The sequence below is a fragment of the Apaloderma vittatum genome, unplaced genomic scaffold, assembly GCF_000703405.1.
Source record: "Apaloderma vittatum isolate BGI_N311 unplaced genomic scaffold, ASM70340v1 scaffold6366, whole genome shotgun sequence".
NCBI classification, from domain to species: Eukaryota; Metazoa; Chordata; class Aves; order Trogoniformes; family Trogonidae; genus Apaloderma; species Apaloderma vittatum.
Genome location: NW_009722219.1, coordinates 14,025 through 39,532, shown reverse-complemented (window position 1 = coordinate 39,532; position 25,508 = coordinate 14,025). Strand labels below are relative to the sequence as shown.

General features: G+C 41.1%; 1 protein-coding gene across 1 annotated transcript; it reads right to left on the bottom strand.

Annotated features, from left to right (window-relative positions):
• Positions 1-2,660: 2,660 nt before the first annotated feature.
• On the bottom strand, positions 2,661-24,265 carry LOC104275671 (prestin-like). The gene is given in 19 exon segments (XM_009871690.1): positions 2,661-2,697; positions 2,699-2,801; positions 3,353-3,407; positions 3,677-3,889; positions 5,189-5,311; positions 6,614-6,706; positions 8,301-8,370; positions 9,526-9,632; positions 10,542-10,637; positions 12,076-12,153; positions 12,464-12,577; positions 13,794-13,941; positions 14,034-14,116; positions 15,334-15,486; positions 17,497-17,661; positions 18,186-18,367; positions 18,918-19,028; positions 22,251-22,390; positions 24,111-24,265. Coding segments are annotated over 19 exon segments (2,226 nt in total).
• Positions 24,266-25,508: the final 1,243 nt, after the last annotated feature.

Sequence of the window (25,508 nt, the reverse complement as noted above, 5' to 3'; positions counted from 1 at the left end):
AGTAAGCTCAGGACATCCTGTGGTTTTGCCCCTACCTACTTGAAAAACTGATCTCGATGGCTGTGTTACTTTGGCAAAAACATTTTGGGGAAGGATGCAAGTTTATTGGTGGGACACATTTTTTTTTCTTCATTTGCGAGAGAATATCTACTTACCAAGAGCAGCACTTGAAATTAAACATAATACATACAAAGAGTTTGGTTCTTACCAGGTATCCTCAATTACCATCAGCGCTCTTGTAAAAGAGGGAGGTGAGGAATATTCTGATTGTCAAGAGGTATCAGGCCAGGCTGAGGCTCCCCAGTGACAGGTGCTGTGGTGGGGCTTTGGCAGTGCAGGGGCAGAGGCTCTACCCTGTCAACGCTGGAGAGGGGAAACGGACGAGCCCTGCTAATGCGTTTAAAGGGTGTGGGCTGGTTTGGACTGACAGGCTTCGGGCAGGATTTCAGGATTTAGCCAGCATTCTGATCCTCGGTACAGGAAGAAGTCACTTTAGTTTTCAGCAGGCACCTTAGTCTGGTGGGGGCGGAGGGGAAGCAGGGCTTCACCTGGTGGCAGCAAAGCCCAGGGAGAGCCTGGTCAAAAGCTGCCGGGTTTTATTTTACTACCTGAGTTACTGGCATGTCACTGGCAGCACCGGTGACACTCAGGAGTGGCTGGCAGAGCACCATGGCCACACAGGCTGGGGACTTCCTTGTGTAAAGGTTTTCAGTCCAGCGTTTCAGCAGCTCCCTGTAAAATACACCTGGTGCTGCCAGCATGGAAACATCGCATCATGAGGCAGGGAGAAGACTTCATGTGGGTGGGGGAGCTGGAGCGTGAGGAACAGAAACTCCAGGAGCAGGGAGATACTGTGTGGAGGTAGAAACCCTTCCCAGCCCACCCCTTAGCAACTGACACTTGCCCCCAGGGACCTTGGCTTGTCCCACATCCAGAGTCTGACCAAGACAAAGAAGCTTTTGACAAGTCATCATCACCACTTTATTTGAAGAAGTTGACAAGATCTTGATGTGAACTGAAGAGACTACACAGTTAAAAACTGAAGCTGCAACAGGCTGAAAGTAGAAAAATATACTGTCTATAGATACAAAGGCTTGTTAAACTAGTTAATGTTATAAAATGTACCAAAAGTTGTTTAAACAAATGCGCACAGTGTCTTGACATGCATTCAGTTCATCCTTTGAACGCCAGCTAAGCAGCAATTTCTGATGCAGAAAGCTTCCTATTCCTATTGGCAGGGGAGCCTGAGGAAATGAAACCTCTTCCCTGACTGCCCACAGTTCTTGGGAAACTTGGTTTACCTGAAGCAAGCCCTAATCGCAACAGAGCTTGAAGCAAAATGAAAGTATCAAGTTCTGCGTTCCGAAGAGAGGAAGTAATTTGGATTCCTCTGCACAGGACCTGTGAGATTTGAGGGTGGTAAATGGAATGGCACTGCTGCTCCCCTTCTTCTATGCCATCGAAATAATCTATGGAGAAAGACATTTAGGTTTCTCCCTCTGCTCACATTCATAGAGACTGTTGTTGGGGAAATACAGGCATTGAAGATTATTCTTCATTTCCAGGTTTTTTGTCTCACACCCAAAGTTACCACCGTGGCCAGGTTGTGAAGACAACAGAAAAAACGACCCATGCACTACTGTTTCTTTTAAAACTCCCAAACATGTCACATTTCTCAGCTCTATCAAAATCAATTTCTCAAAGCACTTAAAAGCTGAGGCAGAAGCAGCACTGCTGGTAGGAAGGTATCTCAGGTGCCAGAAAAGTACTGTGTTTTGTGTTCTTTTTTGAGCCACTGAGATTTTAGACCTTGTCTATGTTTTAATTCCAGGTTAAGAGACTGCATCAGTTCTCAATTTAATTTTGTTAGGCTTCACTCTTGCCTTAAACCAGCTGCATCTTCAAACTTTTAAGCTAAACTAATTTTAGCTTAAAATCAACTGTATGCTTTTTTAGAAAGCATAACTAGGTTTTGGAAGTGAAAGGACCACACGGATAATGTAATAACTAAACACCGAGTTCTAATTTGGAGTTCACTTGAGTGAAAATGTTCAGGTAATGAAGAGTTATGTATAGCTGAGACAGGTTAGATATTTAAAAAAATGTAACTGTACCATCCACGTTTAAAAAGAGGAGCAGCTAAATGCCACCAGTGTGAATTCATTAATCCAGCTGGCGGATTATTATAATTTCTACAAATCCATTGTATGTAGATGTTGACACCAGGCTTTAAAAGCCATCTAAGAAAGTTCTTTAAAGACACTGGTACAGTGCATTGCAATTGCAGAACAGTTATTTCCTGCAAGATCCCACCTCATAGTGAGTTAAAGTGCCCATTTTCTCAACGGGAATAGGAATGTATGATCCTATGAACGTCACCTTGTCTGTGAGATTCTGACTGTAGCAGAGAATACACGCAATTTTCTTGTCTTGCATAATTTTGTGCTTGCATGTTGTTGGTAGGTTATGCCCTGATTAAAGGAAAAAATTCATGAGCATGAAGGCTTCCAATTCCTTATCCACTCTTCCTACGGAAAATAAGCACCCCCCTATACCCGTATACGAACAGCCTTAGGCTCTCCTCAAACTGTGCAAATTAAATATTCAGAAAGAGTCTCCCTTAGCATAAATCTGGCTTCCATATTGCTCGGTGCCACTCTTCAGAGGTCAAAATCGCTCTGTGAAGCAGACTTGTCTCACTTGGCAAGCGAGGACGGCATCATGAATACTGTGAAACAGCAACTCTCTTGTTACAGTGGTATCAAAAAAATTCAGTCTTGTCAGCTCATGCATAACAGGGCCTGCAAAATAAAAAGCAGACATGGCATCAGTGCATGACCTAAAGCACAAAGATGGAAGACAGCGGTATCTCAGGATGAAGACAACGTGTTCTCTTACTTGTTATTACTGAAAATTAAAACAGCCAGGTGGAGCATATGCTACTTCTGCTCCAAACTGGCAATTCTCTTATCCAGACAAACAGGCCTATTCTTGGCAGAACATGCTACAATTCCAAACATCACGAAAATGGAACATTGCAGACTTTTCTCCTTACTACATTATTGCAACAACTTCAAGACACAAAGTTCAGCATGGCATTTACAATCTGCCAGCTGGAATAAAAGGGAGCAGGATCTAGTCCTCACAGACCTCATTACATCAGCGCTCTATTTTCACTAAAGCTCTAATGCACACGGGCGTGCTTTGCCTCAAATCCAATTTTATGTGAAGTACGTGCTGATACTACTGAGGCACCTGGCAGCAGAAAATTTGGGCCAGGGGGAAACACGTAAAACATGGTCTCTCCCACAAAGCTCGCCCTGCAAAAAAAAATAAATAAATCTCAACTCACCACTACAGCTGGCAATAGAGACATCGACACCAACTTCTTTGTATTCCTTTATAATCTACAACAGAGTAAAAGCGAAGTTAAACACAGGTACATCATCGTACACGTCGCAGTTCTGAAAGACGTAAGCCAATTAATGTGAAAGCTGCACAGTCCGCATTCCCCAGCACCCAACTAAAACTTACAGAGCTACAGAATGAAAAACTGGGATTAGGTGAGGTACAGGATTGGTTTTGAGTGGGCATTTATGTCTCATGCTGACGAGTTCCCTATTAGGTATCTCACAAGTTTTCTATGGGTTTTTCTGGAGACAAAAGCCCTACTTACCGATTTCAATGTTTTTGCTCCAACTGAATCCACAAAGTTCACTGGGGTGAAATCCAGAATTAAAGAGTGGATGTTTGTTTCGGGCTCCACAAAATGTTCATGCTCATCAGCAGACATGTCTGGTACACTAGTGTCTGCAGATGCAAATTTTCCATTTACAGGTAACTCATCATTTGCTATCTCATGTTTTACGCTTGCTTCCACGTCGTTAGACTGGGAGAGAATATAAATAAAGTTTAAATGACAGCCAATGCTTTTTCACTCTAGATGCCCTTCCTCCCCATACTCATCTATCCTTTCAGCCTTTAGAAGGGGGGCAGCTCCTAGCCACTACACAAACTGGCTTTACGTGCACACGTACTTCCACATCTTACAGAATCACAGAACGGGAGGGGTTGGAATGGAGGTCTGAAGATCACCTAGTCCAACCCCTGCCAGAGCATGATCACCCGGAGTAGATCACATAGGAATGTGTCCAGGTGGGTTTTCAAAGTCTCCAGAGATGGACTCCACAACCTCTCTGGGCAGCCTGTGGCAGTGCTCTGTTACTCTCGCAATAAAGAAGTATTTTTTTTATGTTTAAGTTGAACCTCGTGTTTTCTAGTTTGTGATCATTCCCCCTTGTCCTGTCACTGGACACGACGGAGGAGAGTCTGGCCCCATCCTCCTGATACCTCCTCAGCTTCATCTTCTCCAGGCTAAAGAGACCCCACTCTCTCAGCCTTTCCTTGTACAGGAAATGCTCCGCTCCCCTCATCATCTTAGTGGCCCTGCACTGGGCTCTCTCCAGTACTTCCTTTTCCTTCTTGAAATGGGGAGCCCAGAATATCAAGGTTTATTCTCCCTTACTTATACCAAGGTTTATTCTTATGCCCAGAATGTCTAGTCACGTGTGAGCAGCTTAAAGCCATTATCTTCAGAGTGAATTACCTATTTCCTTCCTATATATTCAAAAGCAACAGCAATTGGGCTCTTAAGTTAGGCATTTGGTTGATTTACCACGGTGAAAAGCACACACCAGCTCCCACCATGAGGATGAATTTAAAAACATGCACAAAAGCACAAGCATGTTTCAAACAACCCTTCCCAATGCATCTGCCTCACTTAACCACGCCAGGATCAGCCGTATGGATGGCACCTTTTTATTACAGGGGCTGCTGATTTGAATCGATTTTACTATATCCTGTTTATACATGATTATTCCAAGTGTACCGGGTGGGGCAGAGGTAGGGTTGCTCCAATTTCTGCTGACAGCACTGCTGAGACAGTGTGATGGTGTGGAAAGGCTCTGCTCTGCTATGTGTTACCTGAATGTAATCAAGGTTCAACACAATTAACCAACCCAGCCGTGAGCCTCTTCATCCTTATGCTGTTCCCTCATTAGCCTGTCCACACTGCGCAGTGCTTGCTCCCTAAGCGTTCCTACTCAAGGAGCACTCTGCACCTTGTATAAACAAGAATGATAATAACAGAAGCAGCATGTTAGCTGATAAAGCAGAGGTAAATATTTACCGAAGAATTCACTAGCTTCAGTACGGCTTTCTTTCTGAGTGCATTTGCTGCCTTTATCTCCCTGGCATGCCTCTTCTGGGCTTTTCGCCTTGCTGCTAATATGGCACAAGGGTCCACTCCAGTCTGTCACGAAAAGAAAGCGCCATCAGAGGAGATTCAGCTTGTTTGGATGACTTTGCAGTATCAATTAGCACTGAACATAAAACACAAGCCTGCATTGTTCAGCTTCCCTCGGTGGGGGTGAGAACAGTATAAAGAAAGAAGGAATAATCTTGGCAAGCGCAATGTTAATGAGATAAGGAAGAGACACATCCCGTTCTTTTCTTGAAATCAGAATGCCATGTTTCAACCGAGTGCTGATTCGAGTGCAAAGAGTAAAAGGGAGAGAAGTGCATTTGGACATGAATCACTGACACCTCTTGTGTTGTGAAGGTAAGTACCACCCACCTGTTTTGGACAAGACACGTCATGGGAGCTACAGAAAAATTTTTCAGACGTTAGTAAGGGTGCAGTCGCTACCGGGTCAGGCAGGTCTGCTCTTACAGCTAGCTCTGTTATTGCCATTCCCACGCAGGCAAACACTGGTTAAGCAGATGAGGCATACTCTGTATGCAGGAAATTTGTTGTTCATGAGTAGCATTAAATGCTCCCAGTATTCACAGAATCATGGAATGGTTTGGGTTGGAAGGGATCTTAAAGATCATCTAGTTCCAACCCCCTGCCACGGGCAGGGACACCTTCCGCCAGACCAGGTTGCTCAAAGCCCCGTCCAACCTGGCCTTTAAGGGGACATCCACATCTCTGAGCAACCTGTTCCATTATCTCACTGCCTTCACAGTAAAGAACTTCTTCCTAATATCTAATCTAAATCCACCCTCTTTCAGTTTGAAACTGTTACCCCTTATCCTATCACTACATTCCCTGATATAAGAGTCCCTCCCCAGCTTTCCTGTTGCCCCCTTTCAGTACTGGAAGGCCATTGTAAGGTCTCCCTGGAACCTTCTCTTCTCCAGGCCCGAACTCTCTGTGTCTCTCCTCATACGGGATGTGCTCCATGGTCTTAGACTCCAGTAAAGTTTGTTACCCAAGAAGGAAGCTTTTACTCTCAGAAGTTTTGTTTTCAGTTCAGCAACTACTTACTTCCTTCTGGAAAAAAAATAGCATGTTTGACCACTTTGTGCTCTGCAATCACCAGACTTGCCGTTCACAAGCAGGTAGTATTAAGCTACACGTTTCCTGTTCATTCTCTCCCACCACGTTGTTCCTTCCTAGGATGATTTGCAGTTGGCTGGAGGGTCACCTTCTCATATTTTACTGATTACCAGGGGCCACAAGCTGAGAAACACTGTGCTAGGGGATACACTAAAGGAGCTGAAAGACGAGTATGTTTCAAAAGCCAGTTTGAATTTTCAGGACTTTACTTACCTTTTTCTTCAGTGCACTTGTATATGACTCACTATTAGCAAAATAAAGCGATGCATTAGCTTGAAATATTTTTATTCCAGGATATTCTTTAACCTAAGGAAAAGAATATTGGACATGCACACTTAAGTATTGTCTGCGCTAGAAGAAAAGCTCCTCTGTGATCACAAGACATGCAGACATGCAGCAGCCTAACAGCCAACCCTGAGCCGCTACCGGTGTGTGTCAGCTATAGAAGGCTGGCACTGCTGCGAGCAAAAGCAATCAGAAGACCTGAACCTCTCCCTTTCCCGGTGTAATGCTGCACACAGTCAATGCCATGTAGCATTCCTCCTCCTTTGTAACAACGAAATGCACGGCAATAAGAAGGAACCAAATATTTGCAGTTCTCTGATGTCGCTACCTGCAGCTGGTATTACCATGAGAAAACCATGGAGATCTGATTACGCTTCCTTTTAGCCTCCCTTTCTACAGGCCCAATGACTTATTTCTTTCTTCCTTGTCTCCTCGCGTACCAAAAAAAAAATATTTTCAAAACTTTGGTTTTAAATGGGACTTCAGACAGGTGTAAATATCACTTCTCTCCTCTACTTTAAATGAAGTAATGTTTAAACAGGCTGCACTCTGACATTTTACATGCAAATGGCCAGCAGCAGAGATCCAGGTGCCATATGCTGCCAGCCCCATGCAGGAGGAAGTAACACTGACTGCATCTGGTGTAACAAAACCAGAGCCTCCCCTTCTTTGCGTACAGCTGTAAACATGCTCACGTACACTTTTGGTTTGTATCACATTCCAAACAGAACTGCTGGTGAGAGAAGGTTTTCAGACTACAGCATCACCTTTTCACACAGGTTTTTACAGACTGTTTCCTTAGTAAGCAGGGATGCAGCCTTCAGAGCAGCATCTCTGAGAATGTGGCAGAGAGCACAGAAATCTTTAGTTGCTGCTTGTGAATAAATACAGCTCGTTTATATCCATTGTATCGACAAAATGTACTGCTTTCACCAATTTTGGCTTGAAATGGCATTTATAAGAAACTAAGTGCACGGCAAGCACTTGTGCCATTAGTCAAGCATATTTAACGAGGCAGGGTGGAGGCAGGGAGATGCTGTTTTGAACAGTTTGTGCGATTCTGAAGAATGTTTCAGTCTGGATCCTGGCTTCCATGGATTTCATGCCACACAAGCAAGGGTGGCCTTGTATGCACTTTTGTACAGGCTTAGCAGCAGCATTCCTATAAACCTGATCATTTTGTGCAAACTAGTACTGCGGAACTAGTGAAAAGGTTACTTTCAATCACCTCCTGGTCAAACATACATGCAGTACAACAAAATAGTTTTTGCTCTCGGGGGCTGGTTAGCTCAGTCAGTTGAGCGTGGCGCTAACAACGCTAAGGTTGTGGGTTCGATTCCCGTTCGGTCCCCATGTGTTGCCTGATCTAGTCGAGAGGTGGCGTCCCTGGCGGCAGGGAGGCTGGATTAAAATGATCTCTAAGGTCCCTTCCAGCTTAGGCCATTCTATGATGATATTAAAATCAAATTGATTTTCTTTCTCTCCAGCACAGGCCACTGCTAGGCAGACAGCACTCACTCTATGTGCAGTCTGGTAGCGCTAAGCAGCAAAGTGCCACAATCGTCTTTGCTCCCCTAAGCAGTGAACTCTTCAATGCAGAAGAACACACTCCTACCTCTTCGTACTCTTCCACATCACAGTAGATGTCAGTGCCAGGAATCTGACCAAGAATTCTGTATTGAGGGCTAGAGAGAATGGAAGCAAATGTTTCAGTATTATCACTTATAAAGTGAAAACTGAGGATTCGATACAGATCGAAACTTCTAAACAGTCACTGTGCAGTGCCTGTCTGGTACAGGCTTATCTAAACGTGGTCAGACGCAGTGGGCAGTTTACAGCAGGAACACAACAAAGGGGCCATTCAGTGACCAGACAAGTTGCCTGCTGCCAGTGCAAAACCAATTTATAAATTTAGCACATAATGTTGTCATTTTCTGAAAAGTATGGGCCAACGCATGCAAAAGGTACAGGGCAGATTCTCTTTGGCGTGAACTAGTGCAATTCCATTGACGTATCTTGCAAATATGGAAACTCGCACTGGCAGAAAACACGCCGTAATTTCTGCTCCCAGAACAATGCCTGAACAGATGGATATTCTCGACTCACAAGCAGTGCTACAGCCAAGTACATTACTGTTGTGTCTGCAAGAACAAAACTATACAGAGATGGCAGACTAGAAGTCTGAGAGTTTGGTTTCATTGCAATACAGACAAAACCAGACACTTCTGTACACTTTCCACCTAGATGTCCCACACCTTGAGCCTAGAAGCCTCAGATGATGATCCTGTCCACAAATGCAAGAAATCATTTCACTGTAGATGTGGAAAGCTTCACAGTAAAAGCTTTGTGACTTTGAATGGGGGAAGAGAAGTGATTTGAAAAAACTAGAAGGGCAGGCACAAATTTTTGCTAAATTAGAACTTTCTCATAAAATACCTAAGCATTCATCTAGTGATAACCTGGCATAATTTCTGCTTGACTGTGACAATTGATGCACAAGAAATGTAAACACTTACTGAAACTGGCATCAAGCAGATTTGAAGTTCTAAACTCTCGACATTAAAAAAAGTAAACAAGAAGATTAACCAAGGTAAGAAATCAAAAATCTTCCATTTATTACTGAAATTGCAATTTCGTACCTTGCAGAAATTTTTTTCTCAGAAAAATAAAATGTGAACCCTGGATCAGAGCCATAGGGCATGACCTACATTAGGAAGCAGATTCTATACTGTATGCAGTTACAGAGGGTGGAAAGGTCTTTTGCTTATTTGCATCCCTTAAATAAACAAAACCACACAGAAGATCAGCAAACACTAATTTTGATAAAGAAGAAATCTGACCTTTGTGTTCTGTAAATAACAGTTACCATTGCAAATGCTACTGCAGTGAGCAAACCATAGTCTAGTCCCAGGAAAAGAGAAGCCACAAAAGCTACCATCCAGATGGCCTAAAACAAAGAAAAGGTCTGAATTATTACATGTGCTTTTCAGTTAATAGCAAAAGCAACATCATAATTCAACCTCAAAACCTATGTATCACTTCTGTTCAGGCATAGGCTGCAATGTAATCCATCACAACAGCAGACCGTAATTGCCTTAAACTTTCAGAAGAGCATAAAAGCTCAAGGTGCGCTAAACAGAACAACTGAAAAGCTGTCACATATTAATTAATGCTTTAAGTCCTATTTGCCATGGAATGCTGTGTTACCATCAGACTCCAAATACCTTAGGATAAAAAAAAATATTCAAGTCTGCAAGTAGCGCTCACTTACTTCCATCAGCCAGTTAATCCAGGAGAAAATTGCCACCAAAGTGTTCCTTCCAATATACCCTTAGTTTTGGCCCACTCCACCCAGGTTTTTGGTTTATCTTAAAAGATGGCAAATACCTTCAAGTAGTTTTCTTTTTGTTACTCTGTTTTTCAAATTCTTCAGCGTAGTTCCTACAGAAGCACTGCAAACGCTTTGCTTTTATTGCAACTAAACTACTTTTTTTGGTTTATCTTAAAAGATGGCAAATACCTTCAAGTAGTTTTCTTTTTGTTACTCTGTTTTTCAAATCCTTCTCAGACATTCCCACTGCCTTCAGCGTAGTTCCTACAGAAGCGCTGCAAACGCTTTGCTTTTATTGCAACCAAACTACTTCAACTCGAGTTAAAGGTGGTTGAACAGAAACAAGAACATTCTTGCCTGCAACAGATCACTTTCCTACGGCAGGTACAGCTCCATATCTTATGTTCATCTGCAACACCAATCTGTAACTCCTTGATAAGTTTCTATCCTGTTATGGGGTTAGGAAGAAGAGTAGCAACAAAGCCAATACGGTAAAAGATATTCACTGAACTGTGCGTTACTCACCAGCTCAATCTTACTGGTTCTCCAGAAGTGCGCGATATCTCCGAACTGTTTAAACATTCCTTTCAGGTTCACCATGACAATCGCGGCTAGCACTGTCTAAGAATATTACATAAATGCAGTTTTCATAAGCAAAACAAACTCAAGGTCAAATAAGAATTTCAAAGCATGACAAACAAGTATATTTCTGTGCTTTGTACAACTGATAGAAGTCTACTGAACAGATGTTCCATTTTAAAAACAAAACTTTTCAAGCAGTTCACTGGAGATATGCTTTTACTGCAGCTGCAGAAATGGCAAGCCAGAGTCAGTACAGTTTGATTTACTCTTTCCTGGCAAAAGAAATAATATATTCTTGAGCTCTAGGCTGCTGCAGCTATAGTGCTTGTAGTGCCTAGTGCCGCTAGGCTGTAACCCCAAATTCAAGTTTCTCTACAATGAAATGCAACAATTCCTGCAACAGTCATATAGGTGTAATCCAAGGTACGTCTCCTACAAAAAGAAACAGGAATTGTGTATCATCCTAGGAATGTCACCAGAAACAATTTTTTTTAAAGTCACAATATATTTATTCATGTAAATGTATTTTTAAACAACTAAGTAAAACTGCAGCAAAACCAGCTCATTAAGCTGAGCCACCATCCAGTCCCACCCCCTTCCTACCTGAGCTCTTTTTTTTAAACGTTTTAACCTCTTCCCAGAACTCCTATGCTGCAATCAAATGCAGCCAGCAAGACTGGGGAAGTGATTGTCCCCCTGTACTCAGAACTGGTGAGGCCACACCTCGAATCCTGTGTTCAGTTCTGGGCTCCTCACTACAAGAAAGACATTGAGGTGCTGGAGCGTGTCCAGAGAAGGGCAACAACACCGGTGGAGGGACTTGAGGACAAGTCTTATGAGGAGCAGCTGAGGGACCTGGGGTTGTTTAGCCTGGAGAAAAGGAGACTGAGAGGAGACCGTGATGCTCTCTACAACTACCTGAAAGGCGGTTGTAGAGAGGTGGGGGTCAGTCTGTTCTCCCAAGTAACAAGTGATAGGACAAAACAAAATGGCCTCAGGTTGTGCCAGGGGAGCTTTAGATTGAATATTGGGAAAAACTTCTTCACTGAAAGGGTTTTTGAGCATTGGAACAGGCTGCCCAGGGAAGTGGTGGAGTCACCATCTCTGGAGCTATTTAAAAGATGTGTAGATGTGGTGCTTAGGAATACGGTTTAGTGGTGGGATCGGCAGTGTTAGGTTAATGGTTGGACTTGATGATTTAAAGGTCTTTTCCAAACTACATGATTCTGAAGGGGAATTGTTTGAAGGTATCATTTTTATGATCTAAAGACAGTGTCCAGAATGTCCAAAAACTAAAACCACCAATGAAAAGCATGCTGGATCCTTCAAAATATTTTCTACAATAATTTCTAGTCTAACTTACAGCAAAAATGCATACAAAATTTAAAGGTTTCTGGATCAAGTTCTAACTGTGCTGCCTACTAATCATCCCAGAATGTCTATTTTACACAGTACCCAACAGGCAAAACTCCCTTACCTGTGGGAGCGGTTAAAAGAGGTATCCAATAGCCACAATTACCAATAGAACCATAATTGAAGATAGAGCACCTGCAATCTGAACAAAAGCATCCAGAAATTATTTTTAAGTACCCCCAAAACTGCAGTGTTACCCATTAGCTAACCCCTATTGTGCTTTCCACAAGGTTAGTTATTCAAATGACTTCTCATGCCTCCCACTCAGTTCACCCATTTCAGCTGTCATGAAAGTTTCCACCTTGGCCCAATCTGGATTTGAAACAAGGAAAACTCCAGTAATTCCTTCTGGCCTAGGCAGAGAAATCTGGTGATCTAGCAAAGCTTCAGACTTTAGCTCTGGAGCTCCAAAAAAGCAATCTTTGTTTGGCTCAAAATTTGGGTTTACATACCTGTGTTTTCCCACCGGTGCTTTCCTGAACAAGACTCCGAGACATTGAGCAAGTGATTGAAAAGCTTTGGAAAAATGACCCCACAGAGTTGCATATTCCCAAGGCAATAAGTTCCTGTGTTAAACAACAGAACAAAACAAAAGGCAGTTATACCTAGCAATTGTATGTAGCAATATTTGATTCATTTAACTGTTATGAAGCTTGAGCTTACCCATACATACTAATAACCACATCTTACTGACGGGGCTTTCTAGCAACCTTAATGAAGAGAATAAGCAACCTTTTTTTTAGCTTATACTTGTGGTTCTCACACATGCACAAGCTGATGCACATTAAAACATCTGTTAAAGAAAGTATCTGACAAAGTGCTGGAGATATTTCCCATCCTTTAATGTTACAGTAATGAGTCAGACTGAAAACTAAAATGAAGGACAGCATTGCTTCTTTTAAGGATTTCTTCAACTTGGGAATAACTTGAATTTTAGCACTCAATATAGATGGAAAATGGTTTTCTCATACAAACACTGTTCTTTGCTTCCCATCCTGAAGTCTTTGTTAAGTACCATCACAACCATGAGCAACCTTGGCTGTGTTTCTATGGGTGGTAATCTATTGCTGTACATGAAAAAAACCGTGTCCACTGCTTCATCAAACAGATCCCACATGAGAACTGTTAGGAGCAAGATCAGAACTCCATCTACCCAGCAGGGTGCTTCTGATGCCTAAGAAACTATTTGCTTGTAAGGAGGCCTCCCCAGATTACTCTGCACCTCGCTATTTGTAACACAGTTGATTTGTGTTGTACATTTTCAACAGTTCTCAATGAGTTTTTCTTTGCATTTGTACAATCCTTTTTTTTTGATTCATTTAAACACTCAGCATGTACTGCATCCTGTGACAAGGAGCTCTATAATTCAAGACTCAGGTAAAGAAGCATCTGGCACCTCCTGAGGAAAAAAATCTAGATGCTTAACTCCAGTTAGGGATAATTAACTAATGTCAAGAGATGATTCCCTCCCAACTCAAAACATTCTATGATTCTGTTACAGAAAACAGAGATAAAGTAGCTGCCCAACAGACATCATCATCACCATCATAATGCGTATGTCCAAGTCTAACAGAAGTAAGTTTCCCAAAATGAAGCAAAAAGTGAAACTGGTTATTAAAGCACACCCAGACGAACTTAAAATGCATCATGCAGGCTATCAAAAACCTGACATGATTCCACTATGAAAGAAAAATTCACTTTTGTCCAATATCCCATTTTACTTTAACAATGTAACAAAGGTGCTACTGAGAATTTTCAAGAAAGCAAACCCAATACTTTTACCTGATTCCCATCAGTGGTGTAACCATGTTTAAGGGCAAAAATCTTGGCCATTGATACAGCCATTGAAAAACCAACTATTGCTATTGCTATCGCATCCACAAATATTGCTGGGATGAGATGAATCTCAGGAACTGCTGGTGCACGTAACCTTAGTGATGAAAAAAAATATTTACAAATTACGATAATACAAGCTACATGCCACACAGAAAAGGTATAGTTCGAACAATACGTCATCCTTACCCCTGAGGAATATTCCCAACAACATCCACTCTGTATGACTCATTCAGATTCATTCCAGCTGAAACTCCTGTGCCAATAATTACCTAAAAATCCATAAATACATTTGTAAATATTAGCAAGAAAGAGATAAAGTCACCTGAAGAACCAATAACAGTTAGCTGATTATGTATGATACATACAAGGGATTACATTTATTTGTCCATCAGTTTTCTAACGGGGAGTAAGGAACCAGATAGAGAGAAGGAAGTATCATAATTTTGTCTCCACCATGTTCAACCCTCGCTGATTTTATAAGGTTTTCTTGGAAACATTAAAATGGAACGTGCTATGTTATGATCTGAATCATTCTAATTCCCTTTGCCTGAGCCAAGCTCAGGCAGAATAGTGTATCGGGAAATTAAACGCAAGGAGAAGCCAAGGACATTGACTTTGCCATATTTTTATGGACATAACCCGCATGGCTTTCTGTAAACAGAACTGGTGCAGCAACAGTGAAAGGAACAGGTGTAAGATCGCTTTTTTATTGCCTTACTATCAAACAACACTGTATTATACCACCTTCATCATCTCTCAATAGCATCCCTTCTCTCTGTTCCTTCTATCTAGATTGTACTCACACCTTCGATTACTCCCTTTCTCAGATCTGATTTTATGCAGGTTATTTGAGAGGTCCAGTTTTTCCAAGATCCCATTTTTAAATCGTGAAAGGTTATCAGAGATGTGGTCTTTGTGTGTATTAAGATAGTCTGCTTTATCCATGGATTTCAGAGTAGTAATTCAAAACAGAATCAGTGCTGCAGTCAGTTATCAGTCTCAGAAACAGAGAAAGGAAGGTTAACTAGTAAGTCCCACTGATTCCTGCACTTCTTTCTACCACTGCATTTTAAAAAGCAAGCAAGCTCTGCTTGCCCTGAAATGGGCATCTGTAAGCACCTTCCTTCAGGAGAGGGTTCTGAGCTCTTGACTCCAAGTGGGAAATGCCCCACAGGCATGTCTCCCAGAGAATCATTCAAGTGCCGAAACTCCAGGACAGTCTGGGTTTTACAACAAATCCATTCCCTTAGGGGACTGCGGGTGTTTAACTGGGCTTTCAATTCTTCTTTGGGACTTTACACCTAAAATTTGGGCACATCAGTCCCTAACCTTACGAGTATCCAAATACTCAACTGGATCAAGCCTCAAATGAATTATGTTCAACAGAAGTTACTCTAAAGCTCCATAAGTCTTGATAGAAACAGACAGTTTCTACAGCTTTAGAATCGTTACCTAATTAAGCTACAGAATTTCACAACTGGCTTACCACAATGATTTCCATAGGAATAGGAACTGGAAGCTTCTTCTTAAACCGGAGATTGATTTCCTTGCCAATGAACAATAGAACAATGCACGTTAATCCAACAATCAACGCAGCAATATTGGTCGTTGTTATTTTTGAAAGCACAGCAGCTATGCTCTGTAAGACAACAGAAGTATCATAATTATTCCTAAGAAAATATAGTCTTCATGGAGATTTGTCACAAAAGAGCAAATTATACATTGCTGTTCAGCTGTGGTTTTATTCTGGCATTTTTAACCACAGTGAATCAGTTTCTCACTGAAATTCCCACTTCTGCCACAAAACACAGAAGTTCAGAGCATCTCAGCACTGGAGCTGCACTCACAATCATTTAGTCTTCCTCAAATGGGGTAAACAATTCAGGGAAAAACTATAATGGGGAAAATGTCTAAACTAAGCCACATCTCGTTATCCTCAACATTTTCATGCATGTTTCATACTGGGAGCTACCTGAAAGCAATAAATGCAAACTCCTTCTAATACCTTCAAATATTCTTTGGCAAATCACATCTACTTAGAGCCGCATAAACCATTCTAAAACAATAAAGCTGCTGATATAACCACTGAAGTTACCATAGCAATACGACTAAATAATGGTGATCCTGCAGCACTGCTGAACTGGTGATTATTCCAAATATCTTTTAGTTGAAAACACTATTAAAAGAGTGTTTCCAGGAGAGAAAGCTTGCTGGAACACACAAGTTGCTAGAGGTAAATGATTACCAATCACTCTTTCTCCTTCCACTGCACCTAAAAAAAAATACAAAAATGACCTCTGGAGAGGTCTTTGAAAGAACATGTACATAATCTTTTTCTTTAGACAGAAGGAAAATTACAGCAACTATCAGGTTATTATACATTCAAGATGTCCCAGTAGCACATGTTGAATGTATACCTTCCCTCCTATTTGTATGGCAGTTAGTATGTCTGGTTTCTGAAGTACTGAAATAAACAGCAAATTTAGGAATTAATCATTACCAAAGCCTTGTTTCCAAAAGGACTGCTATATTTGCACAAATATACAAGATTCCCACAAAGTATTTTCTATAGCCTCCACGTAGTCAAAATCCTGAAGCTTTGTTATTGCTCAGTCATCAATAATGCTCAAAAGCTTGGGTTTTCACAGCTATCTGAGACCTTCCCCATTCTTCCAGTCAGGAGTTCCTGACTGCAAAATCAGAGCATCAATTCTGTGGTAACAACCTGGGGCTTCCTAGACTGGCAGGCAAATCAGAGACAGATGCATTTCCACTCTGCTTGTTCATAACAGCAAAAAAAGTAATACTCATACAAACTTAAAAGCTTTGATTGTGATTGCAGTTAGAAATGTTCTTTTAAACAAATAACTTGCTGCATGGGATCCATTTTATTTTTTTCAGAGCACAACTGTCAATTTTAAATTCAAGTGAACAAGAGCTTTTGGTTTTACTTAAGCTATACTAACCAAATTGTAGATTTACACTGCATGGTTTTTCTTCCGTCCTTGCACATCACTATGTGTCAGACAGAAGGTGAGTGGAAGATCAGGCTATGAGCTATGTGAAATACTGGATCCCTACATGCTCTGAATAACCAGTTTTAATTGCTTAGGGTCTTTGATAAATAGTAAGGACACTGTGTGTCCTTAGTTCAAAACAGTTTTTCCCTACTCTGAAGAACGGGTGTGTTTATTGTGACACAGCGCTTTGTGTCCAGCCACATTACAAACCAGCTTACAAAGAGGAAACGAAAAATACTCCCATCAGGAATTTTGTGTGAAGTTAAAGAAATATAGTGTGGGCAAGGTTCTGAGAATAACATTTCCGGGCTTTGCCAAACATGCCTGGTCTACAGTCAACCATTTCAGTAGCCTCATTTCATTTTCCCATGATGCACAAGAAACCAGCTTCAATGATCTGTTGATATTACAAATCAGTATTTAGCAGAATCTTAATATCCGCCCATCTCAGACTGTGCCGATTTATGAAGTCACGCCCAAGCTTCACTTTAAGATGCTCATATATTGCTATGGCACTTGAATACCTCATACTCAGTTTTGAATACTGAAGCATTATTCTACTCAGTGCCAAAATAATAAATGATCCCAACAATGCAGAATTTGCATGTTCAGTAAATGTAGTTACTCACATAGACAACTGAGAGGGGTCCACTGTATCGGCTAGTCTTAATGCCAAGGAGATACTTTAATTGCGAAGTAAAGACATGAACTGCAGCAGCTGTAGTAAATCCTCGCACCAGAGGCTCTGTTAGATAGATGGCTACAAATCCGAATCGAAGGAGACCTAAACACAACTAATGAAGAAGAGAAAAATTAACTATGAGACTTCCACTGTAGCCTGAACACCAGCACTATATAGCAGACAGGCCACTGGACACCTCTTCTTACCTTGATGCCCAAGCCAGATCAGGCAAACCTGAACTTGGGCTTTCTAAAGCCACAGTTCAGTAAGCACCCACCAACGCACTACACGCTCCACACCATGGCAGGTGCAACATGGCATGTAGGTAAAGGTATGTTTTTGTATGCATTTATGGACAGATTAGAGAACATTAGGTTGAGTTTTTCTGATGGGTTAGAAAAAAATGAAAGAGGGGCCATCACATTTTTCCCAGACAAGCCAAGATGCCAGAGACTTACCTCCAGTGTCTCCCTCTCCACTTTGTTATGGGGCTGCCACGAAGCAGCCTGGATTCTACACAGAGCAGTACTGAAGCACAGACCTATTGACAGGGCACCCATGACCCTGCACCCCTTGCAACTGCAAGTCTAGCAGCAGCATCTGAACTTGCCCTTACAGCAAACTGCACCCACATACCTGGATAATTCCTGAAAGAAAGGCGAGAGTCACAGCGACCTGCACTCTCTTGGTATCCCTAACATTGTAATAATCAAGGAAATCTGTAGCATTAGTGGAATTATAGCCTACAGAAATCACTTCATCAGGCACTTCTCTCACAGCAACACCACCAACCATCATACTAATCACAGCAAAGGTGCCTGAAATAAGAGAGGAAAATAATTGGTTAAAATTCCAGCAGTTATTTTTTAGGAGTGGTCCTTAGAGACCTGTATAATCAAACTACAATGGATTTTTCTACCTAAACGTTGTATCTTTAGTCCCAAAATCTGCTCCAGCACTATTAAAAGAAATCTACTCACCACCATTAAAGATATAGCCATGATAAGTAAACATTATCATTTTCTTCTATCTCAGTTTCTATTATGCAAATTAAAGATTCATCCTGTCCACACAGACAGTTGACTGCAGTGATGAAATTATAGTTCAGGAGTTCACAGCACACATTTCTAGATCTAATCTGGTAACAGGGGCTTTTCTAATCCTTCCTAAGTAGGATGGATAAATTAACAATAAAAAGTACTGCTAATGTTTGACACATTTGTGTTTCTCCTATTCACTTAAATTAGAATTTATGGAAAACCCTTCTATTGAAAAACACTTTCTATTTCTCCAATTTTTTTTTTTACAACTTTATTAAACATATGCACACACAGAGACTTATCTGAAAAGATACCCATGCATACATACCTATTGATATGTGCTTGGAGGTTCCAAAAAAAGTGTATAGAAAGACAGGATAAAATGAAGAATATAGGCCAAATACTGGGGGAACAGCTGCCAGCATAGCATAGGCTAAACCTAGAAAACAGACACAAGTATGTATGTTAGGCAAACAACAGAAAGTAAACATCTAAAGCAAAATGATTTAAACCTACTAAAACTAACTTACTCAATAAGAAATCTGGTCACATATCACAGGTTTAATGAACAAGAAGTCTTGCAGGGAATACTCTTTCATATGTGTAATACTGCAGGGCAGTAACTAGAAACCTGATGGTTTGAGTCAGGAAACCAGAAGTCTCTAATTACAGGCACGGCAGGTGTGTGTGTTTGTGTGCACATCTGCGCACTCATTGTTTTGCCTTCATGGCTGGAAGTATTTCTTAATAGCCAGCCAACACTTTTTTTTGTTGCCTGTGTTTTCATCTGTCAAAGAATGTAAGTAGAAACACCCCAAACCCCACAACCAGTGGGCCATGTTTGATTTTTCTTCTCCTTTTCTCACCACGCATGATCTTCATGGTGATCTACGGCTGATTAAATACTTCCCTCCTCCCTCACCCCGCAACGTGTGGCATGACATAACAGTTTATGTTTCCACAAAACATGCTCCAAAACGTAAAATAAGCAGAGAATAACTGCTTACAATCTGTAGGGTCATAGAGTTTACATAGTCTGACATTCTTCCCAGAAATGAAGGCTTTTTTGTTATTAAGCCCTGTCTAGTTCCACACAGTGGAAGCGTGATCCACACCATTTGCATTTATAAGGGGGACGGGAAAACATGGCAATGGAGCTGTGGGGGAGCACTTTTAAGGGAAGCTGGGGAGAGACACCTCCCTCGGGGCTTCCCCTCTGCGTGACTGAGTGTGTGCTTATCACAGGACCAGGCGCACAAACAAGCTGTATGCACCACACGATACAGCGCGTCACTCCCTTGAGCAGCTCCAGCAAAACCAATAGTTCTACATGGCTTGCGTTAGAGAGAATTAGACACTGGGGCTGAACAAATGAGCATCAAGAAGAAAATGTTGCATCCTGGCTTGGTTTGGTTCTCCAGTCCACCTTCATGAGTGCAGACCCACAACAGCTGAGGAAGCTGTGTTCTTACCACACTTTGTCAGACTTGTCCAAGTTAGGACCAAAAAGCTCAACTGTTCAGTGCAAATTACAAAAGGATGCAATGGTTCACCCACTACGGAGAGCTAGTGATATTCAAAACCACTTCTTCCTATTACATTTATTTTTAAATTAAGAGACAAAGTATCAGTTTAGAATGAAAGACGAAGAGCAGGAAGGCATCTTCTGCGTCATCCAAGCACTCTTGTGCAGTGTAAGAGCTTACACGGACTTGCTCGTGCTCAAAGCAACGTCCAAGTCCTACCCAAGAATTAATATTCCTATCAGAGCTGGTCTGATGATGCTGTTTATTCTCTTGCAGCAATGAACGTTTCATTAAGTACTTCTGAAACTCATCCCACATATATTCTCTGCCCCAGGGGCCACCTGTCATGCCAAGAGTATCAGCAGAACAACCTGTACTGTAACAGCCTGGCCTTTTGTATGGTACGAGTGACCAGAACTGAAAACAGCAGTTTCAAAACCAGGAGGGTGGGTCCTGCGTGAGGTTCCTGATCTGAATATCCTTTTATTCACTTTCCTTTTCATTTGTACTGGCATTTTTAAAGTCTGTCAGTGCCAAAGAAATGAAGATATATTGACATGATAGGAGTTCATGGCTTAAACACTCTGGTCATTGTAGTTCTGCCTGCAATGACCCCCAGGCTTCTCTGAACTCACGTTTCCTGTAATTACATCTATTCCACAAAAATAAAAGTTCAACTTCTGTCTTTTCAGAAAGGAAAAGATTAGGAGGAGTTTAAGGGCATGCATACAGTCACTGACGGACAGAATAATATTTATTTTAAAACAAAGTCACAAAATTAAGTATAAAGTTCAACTGCTGACCACTTAAATTTTAGTGTCCTTATCTGGTCATCACATAAACTGTGTTTCAATATGCAGCCGGTAATGTTTGTGTCTAGCATACATCAGATTTGTCTGACAGTCAACCACACTACTTATCAGTTTAAGATAAACTGATGTTTATATTTGCAGAAGAAAAAATATCCTTAATTATAAAAAAATGCACAAACCCAGGAAGCTACAGAAATATTCAACTACACAGACATTGTTACGATACTCCATTGCTTTAATAGGTTACTGACTATTAAAATCTAGGCTTCCTGGATTTAGCTTAATTCTTCAAATACGTTTCACTCTAAAGTGGAATGAGTGAGGTGGAAACACAAATATGAGGCCAAACCACAAGTAAACTCACATATCCTTGATTACATTACCCTTAACATGAGGACTCCTCTGGACTGGGCTCTGCAAAAATTCAGAATTCCCTCTACTCCAAGTCCTCCTAGGCAAATCTACTGTGATTGCAGCATCTGTTACAAAGCTGCCATTCCCAGAGCAGTGATGGCACCCCATAATGACACTGCTTTAGAAATGCTGTCACTTTCTAACTCCACAGCAGTTCTGAAACTGGTGATAGTAAAGCGTCAGGCTGAACAGAAGATTCCACTAGTCTAGTCACAGTCACCAAGAGCTGAAGAGAACAGTGAACACTGGCTTTCTCTTCATCTTCTAAAGAGTCTGCTCCTGCTTTAGGGCCAGGCTCCACTTGCAGTGAAACTTCCAAGTAATTTAACAGAAATTCCACAGATTTGCAGTCTTGTTACAGAAGATACTTTTGATTTACTTACACTGCCCACTATTGTGGCTCCAGTTTAAAATGGTAAATTTTAGGCTTAAGAGAAAAAGAAGAATCAGTGTCTCTTGAACATTTTCTCTGGTTAAATTTAGTTTGCTTACTTTGCAACAGCTGCTTTCCAGAAACATTATGTCTGTCTGTTAGATACTGATTTCCCTGTAGGAAAATCTGTAGGAAATCTGCTACAACTTTCAGGATGGTGAGATCAGAAAATAATTTGGTGCATTCAGCAAAGGTTTAGACATGCACTTAATCTGTGAGAAGTTGTTCTTTCATAGGGAGCTGCTGGTATTGATCAGAGAGGTAAGCTGCTTTCAGTCTGCTGCATCTGATTGATTTGCAGTTTTAATGGAATCATCATTATGGGCTGATCTGCAGAATGCTGTACTGATCACCACAACGCCCCCGAAATTCACCTCCTGCTCTCATGAGCACCTGTTCAGGAAGCCAAGCGCTACCATAAAAGCACACACAGTAAAAACAAAGAGGAGGATAAATAAATCCAGAGAGATTCTCACCTTGAGGAAGCTGCATAACCCCAGTGCTTATACCTGAGATAATATCTCCTAGTAAGTATTCCTTCACCGGGTAACGGGGAAGCCATTTTAAAATTGGTAAGAAACTGTAAAGATGAGACTTGGCTTTCTTAGAAGAACAACTGAAAATACAAAGCAGAAAGAAAAAGTTAGATGCTAGCAGGCAACAAATGGGCCACCAAAATTGTCTTTCATCCCTATGCAGCGGAACAGCTCATTAAAGGCAAGCTCAGATTCTTGACAATAACTTCGGGAGAAACCTTAAACACAAACAACGACAACTCCAGTTAATGTAGTCCTTTATCCTGTCTTGGTTGCTGTTCACAAACCTTATGAAACTGGAGAAGAGAATCACAGTCTTGGGAGGCTGGGCATCATCAGGAAGGGAAACTGTTCGAGTTCTCACATGACTAAGCAGTCACACAACACTCTTACTGAGATTACTCTTAGTGACAATCCCCTGAGGATCACTTGCTTTCTGAAAGCGGTTTTTGCTCAAAGTACTTGGCAATGCTTTTTCCTATTTGTGTCCTTTATACTTTTTTATTATAACATTTTATAATATAACGCTTTTTAGAAGATTTTAAAACTATTAGTTTATCACTGGTACGGACAGGCTAATCTTAAGGCTATTTGAGAAGACAACTCTTCTTTACACTGGAAGGAAAGGCTCTGAAGCCAGCAACGCTCTCATCTGTGTGTCTCTTAGCAGAGTTATTAACCTTTTGAAACCCTGACTCATGACAAATGAGTAAAGCCAGGAAATAAATATCTCTATCCAGTACTGCCACACACCATACTTTGATTGTGCTGTGGCAGGAAAGTTTAACCTTGGGTAAAAATATAACACTGCAATCATACAAATGTTTTCCTCTGCTGGGGAACTGCAAGAGAACTGCACAGATTTGTTAACATTTCTGAATTCTCATGGGGCTAAACTACAGAGTGAACAAGCTTACTGCTACAAGTGAGATAGGAATCAGTCACCCACACTTCTCCATGTTTAACTAGATTGAATCACAAGAAGTCATAACTCAGGAAGATTTTGATCCACATATTTTTTTATTTGGGACAGGTGAACTTTTGTGAGGTGGAACTGAGTGCCATTACCATTAGAATGGCCATTCCATTAACCAAAACCGATCTCCAAATGTCAAGTCACGTGCACAGGAATATTTTACAGGCAGGCAGTCAGGCAGAAATCATTTGCTGTCTTGCAGAACAAGGTTTTAGCAAGAAAGCGAATCAATCCTGCAAATGGAAGCATGGAGAAATGTAAAGCTAATGAGATCTGAACCGGAATTTCTCTTGATTATCCCCTGGTAATACAGAGAAAAAGTAGCACAGTTAAAGACATTTCCTGTCTAAACAGATGATACTTAGATTCCAAGGCAGTTAGTTACAAGCTACAGAATGCCTCTACTAAGTTCTTATTAGACTAATAATTTAGATTTCTACACTTCTGTCATACATCTCTGTTCTTCTCTGAAAGGATCATACGAGGCACAAATTTGGCTATATTTCCATGTAAAAAAGAGATATTTTTCTGGGTCTTATGAATTAATGTCACGTGATTTGACTAATACTTCACATTCTTATGCTGCATATTTTTCTTTTTGCACTCTGACAAAGGCAATTCAACTAACGTATCCAACATTTTTTAATATATTAATGCATGAAAACATATACACAACTTCATCACAGTCTTGCTGAATAACCAAAGTCGAACTAGTGCTTTTATCTTTTAGGTTTCTTTGAAGACATTACCAGTCATATGCATGAATCAGTTATGAATTAGAATATTTCTAACCAATAAAATAAAGATAAGACAAAAAACCCTACCGACAAGAATGTGCAATCCTCTGCCTTAGAGTCTGAGGTGTTTTTTCTCGTCTGTGTAGCTGTCCTTGTAAGAGCTCTTGGTTATATATTGGTCTCTCCACACAGTACCTCTGGGTTTGCTCAAGACATGCTTCATGTTCTTGACCATGATCCATAGCCGATCTCACGGAGCACAAGCCAGGGAAGAACAGTTCCACAGTCTCTACTGAAAAATCTGGTCACAGACAAAATAAGTTTGGTTACTTTTTAACCCTGAATCTGGTATTTCCTTACAAAGAATGTATTTTGACAAGCTAGAGACAAGAACTGTAAAAGCAGTTTAAAAGCACTGATTACATAGTCTGTAAGAGCACAGCAACATTCTCAGTCTTCACTAAGAAGCCGTTAATTTATGCTTCTCTTGGGTGAAGAAAGCTTTTGCATTAATTACTCTCTAAATAATTGCAGAAACAAAATTGAAAGGTTATATTCATGCTTATCTGGATTTTTTCTTATTTAAAAAAAACACGTCAGTGTCGAAGGGAGATTACTTTATTGCTGAGTTACTTCCTGCCTACTCACAAACTGTCACATCCATCTCCAAAAGACAAAACTTCAATTTTAACATTTTGGAAGCCACGTTTTTTCTTCCACATAACTAGCTGCTTTCTGCATCCACCTACCTGTTTTGGCCCCTGTTTCAGGGGCTTCTTTCCCCAGACAGTATCTCAAGGATGCACAACTCGCCAATTACAAAAAGTTATTCCTTCAGCGGATGTGCCGCTTACAGCAGTCCCGCACCCACTAAAACAGGGCTCAGGAAACGAACACAATTTTAAAACCAGACAGAAGGTTTGCAAACATTTATTTGCCTGCCTGACTCAGTGCCATAAACGTCTTCACACGTTTAGGAGATACTCTGTTAATTCCTTCGGGCCGCATCGTCTGCCTCTAGTAACATGGGGCCAGAAACGTAACTCCAAATTATGAGCAAAATGACAGGACTGATACCTTGTTAAGCAGAGTTGCTGGCTAGCGCTACATTTGATGACAGAATGTGAGTGCAACGGGAAACAGAGCCATAGTCTGAACAAGGCCCTTGGGCTCAAGTCCAGCAAGTCACTTAAGCATGTGTTTGCCTTCAACCAAGGGAGCTAACCCAGAGGTGTTTAGTTTTCAGCTATACATCGATACTTTCTTAGAAAAGGGTTACCACACAGAAATTAAACAAATTGCTACCTAAACACTCGGGCAAAGCTAATCACAACTGGTCCAACATTCTGATTCAGCAAATGCAGTCTGCCCAGCAGCAAAATATCAATATTGCTACCTAAGCCTTCAGTCTGATGAAGGTGCTGGAATTTTCCACTCAGGGCTCACCATTCTATATCTCCTAGGGCAGACACAGCCTAGCATCTC